The sequence below is a fragment of the Eleutherodactylus coqui genome, chromosome 6, assembly GCF_035609145.1.
Source record: "Eleutherodactylus coqui strain aEleCoq1 chromosome 6, aEleCoq1.hap1, whole genome shotgun sequence".
Lineage (NCBI taxonomy): Eukaryota > Metazoa > Chordata > Amphibia > Anura > Eleutherodactylidae > Eleutherodactylus > Eleutherodactylus coqui.
The window spans coordinates 3,795,748-3,816,341 of record NC_089842.1 but is presented as its reverse complement, the minus strand read 5'-3'; the positions used below and the strand labels follow the sequence as shown (position 1 = coordinate 3,816,341).

The following is a 20,594-nucleotide window of genomic DNA, read 5'->3' as shown; positions in this document are numbered from 1 at the left end:
TCAAACTAGTCAGAATTCACGAGGTAAGACGGCCCCCGCGAATACAGAACAGTAAGATGTGCCGATAGGCAGATAAGATAGACTCATTTATAGCGCAGATACGTTGCTCTGAAGTGTGCGCAGCAGATACGCCGCGTGAGGCCAGCTTAAGGCCTGGGGTTGCCCGCGTGAAGCCAGCCGGAGGTCTTGGTTCACCTGTGTAAAGCCTAACTGAGGTCTGAGATCGTCCGTGTGAAGTTGGTCTGGGGTTGCCCGCGTGAGGCCGGCCTGTGGTCGCCCATGTGAAGCCAATCTGAGATGCCCATGTGAAGCCAGCCTGAGGTCTCAGATCGCCCGTGTGAAGGCGGGCTGAGGTCCCCTGTGTGAAGCCTGCCTGAGATCGCCCGTGTGAGGCCTGCCTGAGGTCTGGGGTCGCCTGCATGAATCCAGCCTGAGGTCCCCCATGTGAAGCCAGCCTGAGGTCCCCCATGTGAAGCCAGCCTGAGGTCCCCCATGTGAAGCCAGTCTGAGGTCCCCCGTGTGAAGCCAGCCTGAGGTCCCCCATGTGAAGCCAGTCTGAGGTCCCCCGTGTGAAGCCAGTCTGAGGTCCCCCATGTGAAGCCAGTCTGAGATCGCCGTGTGAGGCCCGCTTGAGGTCGCCCATGTTAAGTCGGCTTGAGGTCGCCCTTGTGAAGCCAGCTTGAGGTCGCCCATGTTAAGTTGGCTTGAGGTCGCCCTTGTGAAGCTAGTCTGAGGTCTGGGGTCACCTGTATGAAGCCGGCCTGGGGTCTCCCGTGTGAATTCGCTTGGAGGTCTTCTGCGTGAAGCCGGTCTGAGGTTTGACGGCGCCCGCGTGAGCCTGGCCTGAGATCGCCCGTCTGACCCCGGCTTACAGACCAAGTGACGCTCGTTCACCAGTAAATACGCCACATGTTGTATTTTCGTGTACATTGTGCACAAACAGTTTATATTAAACTAAACTTACATGCCCATTGATGACATCGAGGCGCCGCGGAGGCACAAATACGCAGATGTGCCCAAATGCCACCACACAGCGCACGTGCCTGAGGCCGCCATAACTGCGGATATTGATGCAGAATTTACCAGCGTTTGCGGGGGCGTGCGGACCACTGCTCCTGGGCCAAGTGCAGGCGCCTTTGTGGCCCTTTTATCAAGTCTCCAGCGGCCTGACAGGGTGATTACAGGCACAGCCGCCAGGGGGCCTCACAGACACCTCAGGTTTATTACAGAAATATTTTCCCCAATTTAAAAAACAAGATTTCACCAAATTAAGAAAAAATCTCCTCTTAAAATGGAAGCCCGCCGCGCATGCGCACAGCTCTGTTTTCCCAGCGGGTGACGTAATCTCGCGAGACTTGGCTTGGCAAACGGAGTTGTCGCTAATAATAACCTTTTCCTGCCAGGTCCTGAGTCGCCAGTGATTGGCGGTGACGTAAGAACGCATGCGCACTTTCCCACGGGAATTGGGCGAAAAGCTCACTATCCCAGACGAACAGCGCATGCGGCGGCAAGTCTCGCGTCTCGTGCAACTTCGTAACGACGCGAGATTTCCCAGCGCATGCGCGGTGAGCACGATGAGTCCCGGAGAGGTGCTGGTACTTCGTCCTCTTGAGTACCGGCAGAGGGAAACTCTTGTTTTGGTGGCTTCCCTCGTCTAGTCGTCCGGTCTCCGCGCTCCCGCTGCCCTTATGAGCCACTGCTTGGAGCTTCCATCCCCCGGCTGGACGGAGAGGGGCGCCCTGAGCCTTGTAGTCTAGCTGGGGAAGAAGAACATGCAACTTGTGTGAGGAGAGGACGAGCCCGGGGACCCCAATGAGTGGAACACAGTCTGCGGCCTCGGACAGGTGAGTGTGGGGGCCCTTACCTACCTGCTTCAGCCTCGGTGGGGGAAAGGATGAAAAATGGGGCTTCGTGTTGATAAACATGATGCTAGTGCCGCCTCCGCGCCGCGCCGCCCCATGTCACATCGCCTCCGCGCCGCCCCATGTCACATCGCCTCCGCGCCGCCCCATGTCACACCGCCTCCGCGCCGCCCCATGTCACATCGCCTCCGCGCCGCCCCATGTCACACCGCCTCCGCGCCGCCCCATGTCACACCGCCTCCGCGCCGCCCCATGTCACACCGCCTCCGCGCCGCCCCATGTCACATCGCCTCCGCGCCGCCCCATGTCACATCGCCTCCGCGCCGCCCCATGTCACATCGCCTCCGCGCCGCCCCATGTCACATCGCCTCCGCGCCGCCCCATGTCACACCGCCTCCGCGCCGCCCCATGTCACATCGCCTCCGCGCCGCCCCATGTCACACCGCCTCCGCGCCGCCCCATGTCACACCGCCTCCGCGCCGCCCCATGTCACACCGCCTCCGCGCCGCCCCATGTCACACCGCCTCCGCGCCGCCCCATGTCACACCGCCTCCGCGCCGCCCCATGTCACATCGCCTCCGCGCCGCCCCATGTCACACCGCCTCCGCGCCGCCCCATGTCACATCGCCTCCGCGCCGCCCCATGTCACACCGCCTCCGCGCCGCCCCATGTCACACCGCCTCCGCGCCGCCCCATGTCACACCGCCTCCGCGCCGCCCCATGTCACATCGCCTCCGCGCCGCCCCATGTCACATCGCCTCCGCGCCGCCCCATGTCACATCGCCTCCGCGCCGCCCCATGTCACACCGCCTCCGCGCCGCCCCATGTCACATCGCCTCCGCGCCGCCCCATGTCACACCGCCTCCGCGCCGCCCCATGTCACACCGCCTCCGCGCCGCCCCATGTCACACCGCCTCCGCGCCGCCCCATGTCACATCGCCTCCGCGCCGCCCCATGTCACATCGCCTCCGCGCCGCCCCATGTCACATCGCCTCCGCGCCGCCCCATGTCACACCGCCTCCGCGCCGCCCCATGTCACATCGCCTCCGCGCCGCCCCATGTCACACCGCCTCCGCGCCGCCCCATGTCACACCGCCTCCGCGCCGCCCCATGTCACACCGCCTCCGCGCCGCCCCATGTCACACCGCCTCCGCGCCGCCCCATGTCACACCGCCTCCGCGCCGCCCCATGTCACATCGCCTCCGCGCCGCCCCATGTCACACCGCCTCCGCGCCGCCCCATGTCACATCGCCTCCGCGCCGCCCCATGTCACACCGCCTCCGCGCCGCCCCATGTCACACCGCCTCCGCGCCGCCCCATGTCACACCGCCTCCGCGCCGCCCCATGTCACATCGCCTCCGCGCCGCCCCATGTCACATCGCCTCCGCGCCGCCCCATGTCACACCGCCTCCACGCCGCACCGCCTCGCGTCGCGCCGCCTCACGTCGCGCCGCCTCCGCGCCGCGCCGCCTCACGCCGCGCCGCCTCCGCGCCGCGCCGCCTCACGCCGCGCCGCCTCACGCCGCGCCGCCTCACGTCACGCCGCCTCACGTCGCGCCGCCGCCGCGCCGCCTCCTTGCCGCGCCGCCTCCTTGCCGCCTCACGTCACGCCGCCTCACGCCACGCCGCCGTCACGCCGCGCCGCCTCACGCCACGCCGCCTCCACGCCGCGCCGCCTCCACGCCGCGCCGCCTCACGTCACGCCGCCTCCGCGCCGCCTCACGTCACGCCGCCTCACGTCACGCCTCCTCCTCGCCACGCCGCCTCACGTCACGCCGCCTCCTCGCTGCCTCACGTCGCGCCGCCTCCTCGCCCCGCCGCCTCACGTCACGCCGCCTCCTTGCCGCGCCGCCTCCGCCACGCCGCCTCACGTCGCGCTGCCATAGCAGTGATACCCAACTGTACACTGCAATACCGGGGCTGCGGACGATCGGTTGTCTGAGCGCGGCCTCATAGCAGGGATACCCATACTGTACACTGCAATACCGGGGCTGTGGGGAGGAGGATCGGTTGGCAGCTTCTACCAGCACTGACTGGTGATTGTGGGGCGCATATGATCAGAAAACGTTGTAGTGTTTACAGCAGCGGGTTTGGGTCGGGGTTAATTCGCACCTTTACAGCCTACGCACATTGCCATTTTTTTCCCGTGGACCGGTTGTCTGCATGAGGACTCCTCGCACGTCCTGTTCTTGTCCGTATCACGGGTAAGAATGAGCAGCTGCCGGTGCGTGTCAGTCTGCGGGTTGTCACACAGACAGGGGGCCTCGTGGTGTCCGATGTGAGTCGCGCCCGAGCCGCCTGTTCCATCGATGCAGCTTCCCGAGGACGAGTTGTGTTTTTCATTGGTTCTACCGGTATCGCCTGTACGAAAAACATTTCTGATTTCAAATGGAAAAACAGCATTTTTACGTACGCACTGCGCCAAAAAATGACAAGATATGTTTATTCTATGTAAAAGAATGACAATACCGGAAAAAAAAAAAAAAATTTGCGGAGGTCCCCGTCGGTCTCTGGTTGCCACCCTGCTGCAGAGATGCACCGTACGGCAGTGGTGATGCTTGTACAGCACCAGATTGTTTAGGGCCGTGATTATCTGCTGTGTATGTGGGGGGTGTCTGCCCTGCTGCACAAGTCACCAAAAGTTGTCGGCGCTGACCACCAGAACAGCCGTGTGAAGCAGATGGGTCCGCGCCGTGTGTGTCTGATCCCGGGGTGCGCATAAACCCTTGCGGGTCCTTGCTGCTGACACTCTGCTCACATCCCGTCTGCAGTAACATGGGCCTTGCGGATCCTTGCTGCTGACGCTCTGCTCTCATCCCATCTGCAGTAACTTGGGCCCTGCGGGTCCTTGCTGCTGACACTCTGCTCACATCCCGTCTGCAGTAACATGGGCCTTGCGGATCCTTGCTGCTGATGCTCTGCTCTCATCCCGTCTGCAGTAACTTGGGCCCTGCGGGTCCTTGCTGCTGACACTCTGCTCACATCCCGTCTGCAGTAACTTGGGCCCTGCGGGTCCTTGTTGCTGACACTCTGCTCACATCCCGTCTGCAGTAACTTGGGCCCTGCGGGTCCTTGTTGCTGACACTCTGCTCACATCCCGTCTGCAGTAACTTGGGCCCTGCGGGTCCTTGCTGCTGACACTCTGCTCACATCCCGTCTGCAGTAACTTGGGCCCTGCGGGTCCTTGCTGACACTCTGCTCATATCCTGTCTGCACTAACTTGGGCCCTGCGGGTCCTTGCTGACACTCTGCTCACATCCCGTCTGCACTAACTTGGGCCCTGCGGGTCCTTGCTGCTGACACTCTGCTCACATCCCGTCTGCACTAACTTGGGCCCTGCGGGTCCTTGCTGCTGACACTCTGCTCACATCCCGTCTGCACTAACTTGGGCCCTGCGGGTCCTTGCTGCTGACACTCTGCTCACATCCTGTCTGCACTAACTTGGGCCCTGCGGGTCCTTGCTGCTGACACTCTGCTCACATCCTGTCTGCACTAACTTGGGCCCTGCGGGTCCTTGCTGCTGACACTCTGCTCACATCCTGTCTGCACTAACTTGGGCCCTGCCGGTCCTTGCTGCTGACACTCTGCTCACATACCGTCTGCACTAACTTGGGCCCTGTGGGTCCTTGCTGCTGACACTCTGCTCACATACCGTCTGCACTAACTTGGGCCCTGTGGGTCCTTGCTGTTGACACTCTGCTCACATACTGTCTGCAGTAACTTGGTCCCTGCGGGTCCTTGCTGCTGACACTCTGCTCACAACCCGTCTGCAGTAACCTGTGAGTATAACCCTGAGGGTGCGTTCACACAGAGTGGAAATGCTGTTTCAAAATCCACAGCATTTCCGCATCAAAAGCAGAGTCAAAATCCACAGCTGAGCGCCACCACGGATGTTCACGTGATCACGAGTCATGTGATGCCTTTTCCGCATCATATGACCATCGGCACTCCTTTGCAGTTCCTGGCAGTATTTTGGAGGCGAGAGGAGCGCTGCGGGGGCTGAAATCGGCTGCAGCCTTTGACTTGGTTTTGGATGGAATTCATGCCGCTGATCTCGTGGTGAATGCTGCCACGTGATGTCCATAGGCCGGCTTCACACGGGCCAAATAAGTGAGATTTGTGCGTTTTGAGATGCACAAATATGAACCCCGTTCATGAGCGATGTTTTCCCGCGCTGCGATGTAGGAGACAAATTGCCCATTGTTGTCAACGCTATCCTCTGCGGCAGCACTGACAGCCGCGCCACACGATCCCTGAAGGCATGCGACGCTGTCTTGCATCCACAAGGCTTTCACGTGGTGGGGAGCGCGATATGGGGGCGGGATTCATGGGCACAAATCGCACTCGTCCGTGTGAAGTTGGCCTCAGTCTTTGGTATGTGGTGGATTCACTGTGGAAAAAACCTGCAGCCGCTCTGCACCGCCGACCGCGCCGCTTACTGCTGATCTAACGCTTCCATTTGTAAGGGTGAAACTTGCTGCAAATGGCGTCAGAATCCGCAGCAAATGCGCCACTTGTGAACAGGCGCGTCCGGCTAAACCTGCAGTATACGGTGCCTTTTGTCCTTGATTTTGTTGCAGAATCCGCGGCACAAACTGCGGTGATGCACATGTTGGCGCCCGCCGGGCCGTCCCGTGTGTTCTGCAGCGCGGGCGATCTCCTCTGATTACCGCCGGCCGTCACATTCGGGTTTATCCCGCGGGTCAGCCGCCGCCTTGGGGTGTAGTTTCTGTGGGCGACGCACAGCGTTGTGTAACTTTCCGCGGTTTCCTCTGTTTGTTGTGCGGTTAAAACCTGTCTGATGTGTGCAGAACATGTGACAGCGCCGGAGGCCACGACCCGCCGCTAACCACACGTGTGCTAACCACCGGGAGCTTGTCTGTTGCTGAGCTGCTCGGACGTCCTGGGTGTGAAGGGCTCGGATATTAAGGAGCGCTCCGAGTTACACTTGGTGCACAAGCTGTCAGGGGGCAGCGTGTTCTCGGACCCCCGGTCATGCATTGGTCATGTGATGTGCCGGGAGTCCATGGACCGCCCGTGAATAAGCCCCACATCTTATTGGTCACCCCATCCGTTTATTTCCCGAGTCCTGCCCCTTTTGTACACGTGCAGATGCTCTGCCTGTAGGGGGCGCCGACAATGATATAACAAGCGGCCCAGCGATCGTTTAAAGATCTATATGTTACAATTATTGGAGGCTTTCCGTACAATCTTGTGTCTACAGACCAGCATTGTGTCTGATCGCTGGGGGTGTAAAGCCGTCGTCTCTAGCTAAAACCCCCCCAAGTTGTGTAGATGTAATTAAAGGGATTGTGCCAGGAGCCAATCCCTATATGGGCCCCCACCCATGACCCAGGGCAGAGCTGTTCTGGTGCCATCTGCTGTCCGGACTTCATATGAGCAGCCACTACTGTCACAATGGTGATTGGACAGAATGCTGCCCCGTGGCGGGGCATTACCTGCTGTGGTTCTTGTATGCTGCCCCTCCAATCTGGTTTCTGGCCCCACTTTTCAGCCATCCAGCATGGCTGCAGCAATTTTCTAACTACCTAATGCACACCGTGCTCTGCGATTGGCCATTGCTGATCACTTGATTAGCTCTGGCAAATCAGAGAGCAGGTACAATGCACTGGTAATCTAACACTACCAATGCATTGTGGGGATTAGTTTGAGGATTGCTTCAGCCATCTTGGATGGGCAAAAATGGGACTGTGGACCGGAGGAACGGCGGAGAACTGCAGGTAATGTAGCTCCGCCCCCTCCACTCCCTGAAACCAGACCGTCGCTGTAACGTATACGGTTGGTTCTAGATATGGGACTGGAATCCGTCGGTCTTGTGATCATAGCGGGTCTTTGCAGTCATCGTTTTGTGGGTCCTTTGGTGTTTGGGTTCTGTAGACCTGGGGGTGGGGGGGGCCTTATGACTGTCATCAAAAACCGACACCCACGTCCTGAGCGGGAATGTCCTGTTGTGATGTCAGCAGATCTGATGGGCGCGGTTGGTTTCTACTTGCGATGCTGTTTTTGTTTACTATCGTTCGAGTTTAGCGCCCGTCCCCCGGGATCGTTCACCGCAGCCCCTCGCTAATCCGCTGGGCTTAGAGCACTCCTCTCCGCAGAGTATTGGAAAACCCCACATTGTGCTGCGAGGAGGTTCCCTACTGAGTGGCGCGGCCGCTGTGGAGACGAGCGCCGGGGATTATCCACATAAATATTTCTGGCGTGCTTCCAGGGCAGGTACACACCCTTATGGCTCAACACTAGAAGCCGCGCTGTTGACATTACGGCTCGCGTTCTGATTATGTCGGCCGCACTCGGGGACAGCTTCTTGCTTATCTGCCAAGTAAAAAAAAAGTAGAATCTCTTTACTTTCTACATAAAAGCAGGAAGTTTGTATGAAAAAAAAATAAAAATGTGAACTTTTTTTTTCCTTTTTTGTCGTTTTCACCTTCCAAATCGAAGCAAGTGTTGATCTATTTACATGGCGCCCACGTATGCTGCAGTGCGGTGCTGCCCCCACCGTGGGGCACCCTCTACACCTGCCTGTTACTATGTTGTTGGATGATGGGAGGAAGCCCTACAAAACTGGGAGAACATACAAACTCCATGCAGATACTGTTCTTGGTTGGATTCAAACCCAGGACTCCCCTCTGCAGCACAGCGCTGCCAAACCCTGAGCCGCTGCCTGTTGGTGTTGTACTAGTGGGATTGGGGTGGTTTCACATCTGCGATTGGGGAGCAGGAAAGTGGGATCTTCCAGTTGAGCGTCTCGGGACAGAACCGAACGGCAGCAAACGGACCCCATTGACTGGAAGTGCTGCAGGACCGAAGGTTCCAGTGCAGATGTGAGAGAGGTGGTTCATCTACTAGAGACCCCCGCTTCAATAGCACCCCCTGTATTATACCAATTAACTGAGATATACTTGCCCCTGTGCGGCCGCCGGGATCAGCGCTGCAGCCCCGCTGTGGTCCCGGTGATTGTTGTGACAGATGACGTCAGAGGAAATCCCAAACTAGAAGCATAAGAGTGTGGCTCTAGTCTGCAGCACAAGAGCCAGCTAGATAGGATGTACTACAACTCTCAGCAGTCCCTGCAGTTCAAAGATCAATGCAGCCCCCCCCCCCCCCCCCACATGATTATCAGGAACGTTAGTGATGCTGCAGCGTCGCCTGATTTCCTGTGACATCATCTGTACAAGAATCAGCGGGACCACAGCAGGGCTGCAGCGCTGATCCCGGCAGCTGCGGAGGTGTAACTATACTGGGGAGGAGGGGGAGGGGAGAGGGTAGTAACTGGGCACCCCTTTATAACATTTGTGTTTGTATACTGATTTTTTGCAAATATGTTGCGATCCCAGAGAGTCCCAAACCCGGAGCCGCGCGGGCTTTACCCATGTGACCAGTTGGATGCAGATTGGGCTAGTCGATTGCTTGTTCCGATATATTTTTGTGCCGCTCCCGGCGCTGCGTTCTGCTCGGTGTATAGATAGACGCACACCCGGGGGTCACAGGAGCCCCCACCACATTGTCACACTTCTGTGGCTGTCCGGTCACCAGATTTACCGCCAACTAGGTGATTTATCCGTGCGTAGCGCTATAACCGCAGGGATTGGTTGTTGGAAATTGGGCGTTCCGTTATTTCCTCCTTCTACACCATATCTGGTATTTCTGCGCCATTTTGCAGTGTTTCCAAAATCATTAGTTTGTGAAATGTTTGATTTATGAGGCGCTGCCCATTGGCTCATCAGTCTCACGCGTGGTTTTTGATCTCCCCTACAGAGAATCTCGAGTTTTGTTTCTCGCCTCACTGGTGCCAAATATCACAGAAATCGGAGCAGAACGGTGAATTTGTATACGACACAAACTAACAGGTTTTGTGTTTTATATACAAGTCTGCACAATCCAGAGGCTCAGTAACAGCCAATATGGAGCGATATGCTGCAGAACACCATACAGAGCCAGTATGCCTCCATGCCTACCCCTGTCCAAGCTAGAGGCGGTACAACAGGGTACTAGGAACTCTATGCTTACCCGTATCACATCTTGTATCCAAGCTAGAGGCGGTACAACAGGGTAATAGAGCCTCCATGCCCCCCGTATCACATTTTGTATCCAAGCTAGAGGCGATATAACATGGTACTACAGCCTCCATGCCGGTCGTATCACATCTTGTATCCAAGCTAGAGGAGGTACAACAGGGTACTAGAGCCTCCATGCCCATCCATATCACATCTTGTATCCAAGCTACAGGTGGTACATTGGGGTACTAGAGCCTCCATGCCCACATGTATCACATCTTGTATCCAAGCTAGAGGCGGTACAACAGGGTACTAGAGCCTCCATGCCCGCCCGTATCACATCTTGTATCCGAGCTAGAGGCGGTACAACAGGGTACTAGAGCCTCCATACTTACCTGTATTACATCTTGTATCCAAGCTAGAGGCGGTACAACAGGGTACTAGAGCCTCCATGTTCCCCGTATCACATCTTGTATCCAAGCTAGATGTATTCCTGCGACTGATAAGCTGCTGCCACAGATGTCTGACAGCGGCGCCGGGCCACGGGCACCGCCACCAACAAGCTCATGTAAATGGCCTCAACACGGGACGATTCGGACGAGCGATTCTTCACACGTTGTTTTGTGCAGTCTCATCATTGTCGCAGCGCGTCTCTCGCATTAACGCGGCGAGACGTTTCTGCAGCACAAATAACCTCTGGCCTTAGCGCGGACGCGTTCCACCGCGCCATACACCGATTGTCTTCGCTCTCATCGTGCCGGCATGGAGTCACAATTTGCATTCTTCTTTCTTTGTGGTTTTCGAGGAAGACCATGCAAACACGGGCAGAACACGTAAACTCCGTGTGCGGCCCCAGCGCTGCACGGCAATGATGCGAGCCACTAAGCCACCATGCTTCCCCGTTGGTTGATCGCTGCCCATTTTACGGTGGGCAATGATTAGGTTTTGTGGATCTTTCGTTCACCATCATCCGTCCACATAAACGGCTGTTAGGATCCCTTTACATGTGGAGCACAACGAGGGCTTAAAGCGTCACGAATGTTCTAACGGCGCTCAGTCATATGGAACAGTCATGGACATTTTATCGGAAGAATCCTGGTTGCTTCAAGGGGCTCTCTGCGACATCAGTAACGCGTCCGCGGGAGGTCCTCCTCCTCGCTCGGTGGGGTCTGCTTTTTAGGGCCCCTCTTGACCACCTGTTTGAACATCTCGTTTGCTGCAGTTTCTTTAATGCATGCCAGTCGCAGTGCTGTACATTTCATAGTGGCCGTGCCCAGTATAGCAGCTCACGTCCCTTCACTGTAACAGGACCTGGGCCGCCTGATGCATGAACATCACATCTCAAGCCTCTGCACATAGCTGGCCAAGGGGGTCCCGGGAGGTGGACCCCCATCCTGAGGACGGCTCATCAGTGTCCTAGTCCCGGACAGCCCCTTTAACAGAGTGCTTGTCTTTGCTGCTCTGTGCTCGTCCTTCATAGCCAATGACTGTTTAGCGTTTGTTGCTGTGAAATCTCGACGTCTAATTTGTATGCCCGCGTAAAAGGTTCGACCAACAAGTGAGGAGTTTCTGGTGATGCAAACGCTGCATGCGTTGCCCTGCGCGACGGGTGCGTGCGTTGCCCTGCGCGACGGGTGCGTGCGTTGCCCTGCGCGACGGGTGGGTGCGTTGCCCTGAGCGACGGGTGCGTGCGTTGCCCTGCGCGACGGGTGGGTGCGTTGCCCTGCGCGACGGGTGGGTGCGTTGCCCTGAGCGACGGGTGCGTGCGTTGCCCTGAGCGACGGGTGCGTGCGTTGCCCTGCGCGACGGGTGCGTGCGTTGCCCTGCGCGACGGGTGCGTGCGTTGCCCTGCGCGACGGGTGCGTGCGTTGCCCTGAGCGACGGGTGCGTGCGTTGCCCTGCGCGACGGGTGCGTGCGTTGCCCTGCGCGACGGGTGCAAACTTTTCAATTGACAGTTCTAATTTTTGCCCTCGTTGATCGCCGCACGTCTCGGGCCTCTCATTCCCCTCTTCTCATTGAGATAGAAGTGGCGGTGCTGCTGCAGGGTGTTCAGCGATGATAAGAGAACGGTTGGAAGACGCTGTTTTCCCCATTTTTAAAAAGTTTACAAACTTTTGCAAGAGTTTATAGAAGTTGAATGCAAGTTGTGAGGAAGGGTTTGGATACCCTTCTGTTGGTTCAGTATTGAATGATGGCGTTAGGATTAGCAGAACAAGATTGTGGGACGCCTGCGGCCGATGACATTAGGGGGTTACAGGTACTTGGCTGTATCCCCCTGAATTTCTACAAGGCTTTGTAGTCGTATCTGTTACTGCTTCAATAAACTGCAGACAAGAAAATCCTCACCATGTATATTTCTCTTACAATATGTGCTGCATTACAGTACTGCAGTGTATACTCTGGTTGGTGGTCTCCTTGGGGTAGTCCATCAGTAGTATATTGGTGGAGGTCCGCCGCTCGGGGTCGCCACTAATCAGCTCTTTGCCGGGTGTCTGTGCTTGTGCACTGAGCTGATTTCTGCAAGAAGCAGACAGCACTGTTCCCACTGTAGTGGCCAGGCTTGGTATTGCAGGCCATTCATTGCAATGGGTACTTGGCCTGTAATACCAGGCCGGGCCACTACAGTGGGAACAGTGCTGTCTGCTTCAGCCTCCGGTCAAGTGAACAGCTGATTGATGGGAGTCCAGGTCTGTAGAGACTCGCTGATCTGCTATTAATCACTGGTTTTCAACTAGAAAACCTTTTAGCCGTGAGCTGCCTTCAGTGAAAGCAGCTGATTGTGAGCTCTTCAGTCCAGGCTGCTTGTATTATATGACCGGTATATTTACATGTTTCTATATTCTTGACTTCGGCTCATTTAATGGTAAAGGTTTCCCAGAAGTTTTTTTGACGTTCGTTTTTGTTTTTTTTCTTTTCAGGTTTCATGGAAGAAAACCAACCAGGTAGGAGAATTCTCCCGGCGCGGCTCGCTCTGCCCGTTACGTAGGACGCGCCCGCAGTGGCGTCCAGTCACAAGTTCATCCATTTCTTACTTCCTTGTTGTGTTTTGGCTCTGGACATTTTCTCTTCAGTTGGGCTGCGTTCACACTGAGTGGAAATACTACGGGACGTCCACGGTGGGCACTCCGCATCCAGAAACAAGTCCAAACCAAAGTCTGCGTATCGGCAGCTGATGTCAGAAGATCCAGCAGCCCCCTTTACCTGCCAGCTCTCCTTCAGCGAGCACTGGCGGCCTCTTGTGTGCACCGCTGGTCACTTCTACATCACCTGACCAGCAGCACAGCGCTCAGTACAGGCCGGCGGGTGCCCGCTGAAGGAGCGCTGCCAGCTGAAGACTTCGTGGGCGCTGGACCTTCTGACATCAGCTGCCGGTACGCAGACGGTTTGGACTCTTGTTTTGAATGTAGAAATACCGCGGAGATTCTGCATCATTTCCGCCCCATGTAGACATACCCCAAGGGTGCGTTCACACCTCGCAGATTAGACTTCAGTTGGAAGGATGAAATCGGCTGCAGATCTGCACCAAAATCCGCAGCAAATCTGCGACGAGTGAACGAACTGTGGGGCGCGGTTCATGTCGGTGGTTTTGTCCGTTAGGGCCTGTTCACACTGGCATAATCACATACATTTCAGGTAGGCAAGAAACATACAATAAACAGACTCGTGATTTAAGTATATGTTTACATACGCAGGCCCCATTCTGATCTGTATGTTTTTTTTTTTCCCCTGCTAATAAAGTTTTGTAGTTCAACACCCCCCACCCCCCACCTTCCCCTGCTGATCACAAAAAACATATATGTTACATTTATGGAAATTTACACCATACGTTTTCCATTGACTGCAATGTGGGGGACAGATAAATGTAGAACGCAGCGCTTCATTCCAGCCCACCCGCCTCCATTCCCTGAGCGTTCCTGTGTGAAAGCACCACAGCGCTAGTTACTGGGACGTCTGCAGTCGCTGAGGACTAAACTGTCGTCCCGTGTCAAAGGACCCAACAGCAACCAATCACAACGCAGCGTTCATTCCTTCTAGTGCTCTAACAGAATAAAAGCTGCACTCTGATTGGCTGCAGCGAGCCACAAGCAGTTTTTTTTCTTTTAGTCTGGTTCGTGTATCTGCTCCTATAGTGGTGTGTTTGTTTTTTTTGGTGTTTTGATTGAATAAAAAAAAAACAAACAGCTTTTTCTCTTTAGTGCAGTTTTTCAACTACACGTGTCAACCCCCCCCCATTTTTTTTTTCACCGTAGACCCCAATATTAAGAACACTGGGGAAAAAAATCTGGCCCAGAGAATGCTGCGATTTGCCAAATAAAAAGAGCTGTGTGTGGTGCGTGTGAATGAGGGAGATGGAATAATACCTCTACAGCGCCACCTATTGGAAGGCAGCATTCCTTCCCAGTCATTGTTACAAGGCTTGTATAAAGAGTCTAACTTTGACTTGAAGAAATGCTGCCTTCCAATAGGTGGCGCTGTGGAGGTATTATTCCATCTCCCTCATTTGCATATTACCCAGAGGAGCATGCATGGCCATTTGAGTCTCCTCACTCATCGTCTAGATGCTCTCCCTAAGGAGGAAAGATAGTGGTGCGCGTGAGGCACATTTAGCAGCATAGTATATTAAGCTGAGTGAAGACAATGTCCATCTAGTTCAGTCTGTCTCTACTCCCCCTTCTTGATCCAGAGGAAGGCGAAAACAACCCCGGTGAGCCAATTTAGCTCATTTGGAGGCAAAGATTCCTTCCTGACTCCATAATAGCAGCAAGAGTGATTCCTGGATCAACATTTGGGATCACCAACCCGCTGATCACCTAATGTCTATATCCGGCAATAGAAAGACATCCAGTCCCTCTTAAACTCCTCTATGGATCCTGCCATCACCACGTCCTCAGGCAGAGAGTTCCACAGTCTCACTGCTCTTACAGTAAAGAACCCCCTTGATGAAACCTGCTTTCCTCTAGACGTAGCGGATGCCCTCTTGTTACCGTCGCAGTCCTGGGTATAAACAGATCCTGGCAGAGATCCTTGTATTGTCCCCTCACGGATTTATACACAGTTATTTGGTCGCCCCTTAGCCGTCTGTTTTCCGGGGTGAATAATCCCAGTTTTGGTGCCTCTCTGGGTATTCCAGTCCCGTCATTCCATGTATTCGTTTAGTCGCCCTTCTTTGAACCCCCTCTAGCACTGCACACAGCAGAGCTGGGTGATTTACTTGCACGTAAACCTGCGGACGGACCCGGACACGGGGTTAATCCTGCCTTCCTTCTCCGGACACTGAATACTTTCCCCACTCGCTCAACTGCAGGAAAAAGCAGGTCAGAAAAATCAAGCGCCTATTAGTCCGTGTGAACAGGAAGCACCCATGTATGAGTGACGGCCTGTTCACTGTGCGTGGAGGCGGGCGGCCCGTAACTATCTCCGGATGGCTCCGCCCCCATTCACTGAGCGATGATCGCTGCTGTATGAGAGGCCAGGAGCATTCATCACTGGGACAGTCGTCCCTTTAAGAGGGCTCCAAGCTGTAACTCCAGCCTCGCCCATGGAGGATCAGTCTGCAGTGTCTGTTTACAGTGATATGTAGAAGCTGCAGAAGACAAACGCTGCAACATTGTTAATGAGACCCTACTGCGAAAACCATTGCCAGCCCAGCTATGCGGTGAAAAGCTGCCCCCCCCCCCCTCCCCCTGCTATCCATAGACTTTAATGCAGTACATAGTGCTGGATCACCAGCCGTGATCTGTGTATCCGCTCCCCGTATGTCTCTTATGGTAACATGGTGGGTATTTTTGCAGGCATGGGAGCATTCTGAGCGGCGACATATCGGCTGACAGGAAGCAGAAGGTCGAGCGGAGCGTCAGCACTTCCCATGACTTATCATCTCAGGATTTTGATCCTACAGGTAGGAGTTCTTTCCTGGGACTTCATTGCATATATTAGGTGATCGAGCCTCTCTGCTCATCCAACGTGTGTTGTGTCATTCTGGCATTGTCCACGTGTCTTATTAGGTCATGTGCTATTCTTGTTGTTGTGCTCTAGCCTTGAAGGGGTTGTCCAGCTTTGTACTATTAGTGGCTTATCTTCTGGAAAGGCCATTGGCAGTAGATTGTTGGGGGTCTCCGGTCAGGCCACTCGTGCTCAGAGCTTATGTGCGCAGCAATCGGACAGTGCCGTTCCCACCGCAGTGGACAGGCTTGGTATTGCAGGTTAAGTTGCCTTTTTCAAAAGTTTACAACTGGACAACCCCGTGAGGTTTTCTCACAACTGAGGCTTCGGCTTATTACCTCGTCTGTAATAAAATACTTCAGACGTCCTCAAATTGTGTTGGCGTTTATGATGTCACATTGACCTCGTAGAGGGGGTCTCCTGTTCACCTGCCCATCTCTTACACAGACGTCTGTTCATTTTCATGGCATGTGATATATTTCCAGCTGATCGCTCGGGGTTCACTGAAGTTGAATCCAAACAGATCGACGATTGTGATGACAGACTGTAACCCGCTATGTCGCAGCGTCTGATGGCGGTTTGTCGGCTCGTGAGATGTGGAGTGTTTCCCCCAAAACCATCTTGCGGTGCGATATTAAGAGACACTGATGTCTGGGTTGGGCATCAATCTGCCGTACTCCTCTTATTACATCATACAGGGGGGTCCCACATATGACGCTGATCAGCGAGATCGGCTCCCGTCCTGGCGGGTCTTGCTGCTTGGATGTCCACAGTGATATCAGCTGATTGCCGGGTGCCTAGCGTGGGAACGGAGCGTTCATCTGTTCACTCCAGGCTCCGCATCCGGGGAGGGGTTGTGCAGGTTGGCAAAACCCCATTAATTGTGTGTCCATTACCCCATAACATCGTGCGGGGTCCGTCAGGCTCAGGAGGGGGTTTACGTGGTACAACCATCATCCAAATGGTCACTTGATAGAGCAAATGGAAGCGACGGTTGCTCCACGTGAACACGGTCGCCATCCGGGGGACGAGCGACAACGCCTTCACTAGTTGCTTTGTTTCAGGTCACCTAAGAATTGTCGCTGGTTCGTTAATTATCAGCTGATGTAAACGGCATTATCTGTCAACAACCAGCCAACAGCCTTGCAGGGAGGAGTGGCTTGTTCAGCTTGCACCTCCCACTGAGCGCAGATTGGCTCATGGTTTTTAACTTTTTTTTTTACATTTTGCCCTCCCACTTAACACCGATTGGTTCATAGAACCGCATAAATATGTGCAAGGGATCCTTGACTGAAAGTCTCTGCGGTCTTTGCAGATTCTCGCTGCTGTGGTCTGTCGCTGGTCTGGTTGTCATCAGAACAGTCGGCGCTGAGGCCTCTCGCAGTAGTTGGCGTTCACTCGAAGACCGCTGGCACGTATGTGTGTGTTCAGTGCATTCGGCAACCAATGAGTGTGCTCGGTAAGGTGGCAAAATTACAAATACACGCCGGCCCAAGTACCTCGCGCCTCCTACTGGTGGATGAAGGATATTTCTCCCATAAGAACCTCGCGCCTTCTACTAGAGAATGAAGGATATTTTGCCCACAAGAACCTCGTGCCTCCTCCTAGTGGATGAAGGATATTTCGCCCATAAGAACTTGCGCCTCCTACTGGTGGATGAAGGATATTTCGCCCATAAGAACCTCGCGCCTCCTACTGGTGGATGAAGGATATTTCGCCCATAAGAACCTTGCGCCTCTTACTGGTGGATGAAGGATATTTCGCCCATAAGAACTTGCGCCTCCTACTGGTGGATGAAGGATATTTCGCCCATAAGAACCTCGCGCCTCCTACTGGTAGATGAAGGATATTTCGCCCATAAGAACCTTGCGCCTCCTACTGGTGGATGAAGGATATTTCGCCCATGCAAATGTTCTCAAGAATTCGTTCAGTGACTGTGACATTGAATACCGGTGTTCCAGACGCTTTAGCGTTTAGTTATTATGTAACGCCACCCGAGATGTAGAATCATGAGTAGCAGATTAGCATCAGGTCGTTGATGAAGAATCCACGCCAATGATCTCAGTCTCTAATGCATTGTATGTGAATGGCTGAAGAAGCTGCGGAATACTGCCTGCCGTCTGCATCTGTAGCGGAATCCATATATACCTGACGGATTATTCAAGGGGCCTCCAGACTGGAGCGCGGGTGACCAAGGATTGTGGTGGGGTGGGGGGTATCGAGCAGAGGACCCCTGTGAACTGTGTCGCATGTCCTTTAGGGAATGTCCTCGTGACCATATTCTGGTCAGTATTCCGCAGCAGTCATCTGAAGCCAAAAGCAATCCGGTGCGTCTCAGGAAACATCGGACACATAACAGGAAGTAGCTTCCAGCCTTGGCCGCGGCGCCCGCGCCGAGTCAGCGGAAAACACGCCGTCACTTCTGGCTGTTGGGAATGTTATTACCGGACTGTAACACTCGTTAAGCTCTGATACTTTTGTGTCCTCCTCTCATTGATGCCTGTAATTCTCTCGGAGACCTACAGCTCCCCCTGTTCCTCACACTTGTGTTGCGAGACGACATATGAGAACTGTAAAGTACGGCGCCTCTTGTTCTGGCTGCTCATCTTAGGGGTGTTTCTGTAGGAAGTAATTCTAAATATTAAAGACGAAGCTTGCAGAAACTGCAGACCGGTCTCTGTTCTTGAAGGGACACGCCAGCCTGAAGAGGTGATGAGTACAACTGATGGGATCCCTACTGATCTCCGAAATGTGGGTGGGGGGCACTTCTAGACGACCACCGCTGCCGGAGCGTGAGAGGAGGGACCATCGGGCATCCCGCTGCTGCACTCCTTGTTGCCATCCATGTATTTCTGTCCATTAGCACGGTCATGCGACTTGTCCCAATAGAATGGCAGCAGAAAGTGCTGCTCTATATGCTAGAAGTGATCAAACAATCACAAGTTCAAGTCCCCTCCGGGGGCGATAACCAAAATGTGTGAACAAAAGTAGTTGAACTATAGTTGGAATTGTTTTTTCCCCTTTCACTTCTTTCGTGCATTGTATGGTGCATTACATGCTGCCATTGGAAGATACAACCCGCTGACAGCCATGTTTACAGAAAAATAAGGGTTTTTCAAAGAGGGGCGGAGAAAAAAAGTATTAATATTAGGCCGGTTTCACCCGGCTATAAAAAGTCTGCATCAGTGTGTTCTGGCCACCAGTGCTGCAGCTCTGCTAACTGTGGAGCCCCATATAACGTGCCGCCATATGGTCACAGCTATAGTGCAGCCATTTGAACCTGTCTTTTCCGACGGCCGTACATTTGTGCCGTGCATGCCCCTGGCGCGCAGCTCCACTACAACGCGACTCATACAGCCAGTCTTTCACAAGGACCGATGGCAGCAGTATGTTTGATTTCAACTTGCCTGACAGTTTGTTCCCAAAGTCATACATAATCCTTCCTACGGCGTCCGCAGCCGTAATCCTCTATATCATAACATCTAGAGGCGGAATACAGCGCCCCATGGAGCTACAACAGCGCATAGAGGGCCGTAATAAGGATCATGTGACCGATCCTCTGTCACACAGTTATGTCCTCATCCATAACTTGAATGCTGTGCTGGGTTATTCCAAGTGATCCCCCTGATGTAAGACCCCCAGAACTCTGGTCAGGGCGGCCCCCCCCCTCGGAGGCGGTCAGGGCGGCCCCCCCCCCTCGGAGGCGGTCAGGGCGGCCCCCCCCCCCTCGGAGGCGGTCAGGGCGGCCCCCCCCCCCCTCGGAGGCGGTCAGGGCGGCCCCCCCCCCTCGGAGGCGGTCAGGGCGGCCCCCCCCCCCCCCTCGGAGGCGGTCAGGGCGGCCCCCCCCCCTCGGAGGCGGTCAGGGCGGCCCCCCCCCTCGGAGGCGGTCAGGGCGGCCCCCCCCTCGGAGGCGGTCAGGGCGGCCCCCCCCTCGGAGGCGGTCAGGGCGCCCCCCCCCCCCCCCCCCCTCGGAGGCGGTCAGGGCGGCCCCCCCCCTCGGAGGCGGTCAGCGGGGCCCCCCCTCGGAGGCGGTCAGGGCGGCCCCCCCCCCCCCTCGGAGGCGGTCAGGGCGGCCCCCTCGGAGGCGTCTGTGCGGCCCTTTTGTCACCGGACACACATGGAGCCTGTAGTTCCTGCCGTACACATTGTAGCGGATCACGTCTGACTGATGCAAGGGCTTCTGGGATGCCGCAGATCATGGCGGGCGGTACGGGGTCGTGTAGACCCAAATCACAAGGTGTAAGGTTTGGGGAACGTGGAGGATGAGGAAGAAGACATGACTGTCGCCATCCGCACAGCCGATCCATCTGTTTCTCACTTCTGACCTCGTTGTGATAATGGGGGGCCGTCCGGGTGGGATTTCCTGTTCCGGCTGCTGCAGAAGCCACATCTGTAGCGTCCATAAAAAGTCCCCGGGATTGTTTCCTCATGGATGAAGAAGGGGCGGACGCTTTCTACAGGTTATAGCGCTAAACACATCCACCGCGGGGGAGTCGCCGTACGCTCCACGGAGACCGCTGGTTTCCCCTCCCCCACATTCTGACATTACTTACTGTGAGCAAAAGTGGAAGCGGCTTCATCACTAAACACCGCAGAGTCCGTGAAACCGTCGCTTCCCGTTAGTTCGCATCGTCTCACGGAATGAACGTCGCTGCGCTTCGTCGGTAACCATTGCAGTCGGATGGGATAACATCTCCAACATTTGCGCAGAATCCTCCCCGCGGTCGGCAGCGGCGGGACGTCTTATTCTCTGCTCGCTCTGACGGTGGG

At 55.4% G+C, this 20,594-nt stretch overlaps 1 protein-coding gene across 2 annotated transcripts in view; it reads left to right on the top strand.

Moving 5' to 3' along the window:
• Positions 1–1,547: 1,547 nt before the first annotated feature.
• The window catches only part of ARHGEF12 (Rho guanine nucleotide exchange factor 12), a 173,335-nt gene continuing 154,288 nt past the window's right edge, over positions 1,548–20,594 (top strand). For both annotated transcript variants that reach the window (XM_066606082.1, XM_066606080.1), the window contains exons 1-3: positions 1,548–1,844; positions 12,800–12,823; positions 15,674–15,780. In XM_066606082.1, coding sequence (XP_066462179.1) covers positions 1,813–1,844; positions 12,800–12,823; positions 15,674–15,780 — 163 coding nt within the window. In that variant the 5' untranslated portion in view covers positions 1,548–1,812. The remainder of the gene's footprint in view (positions 1,845–12,799; positions 12,824–15,673; positions 15,781–20,594) is intronic.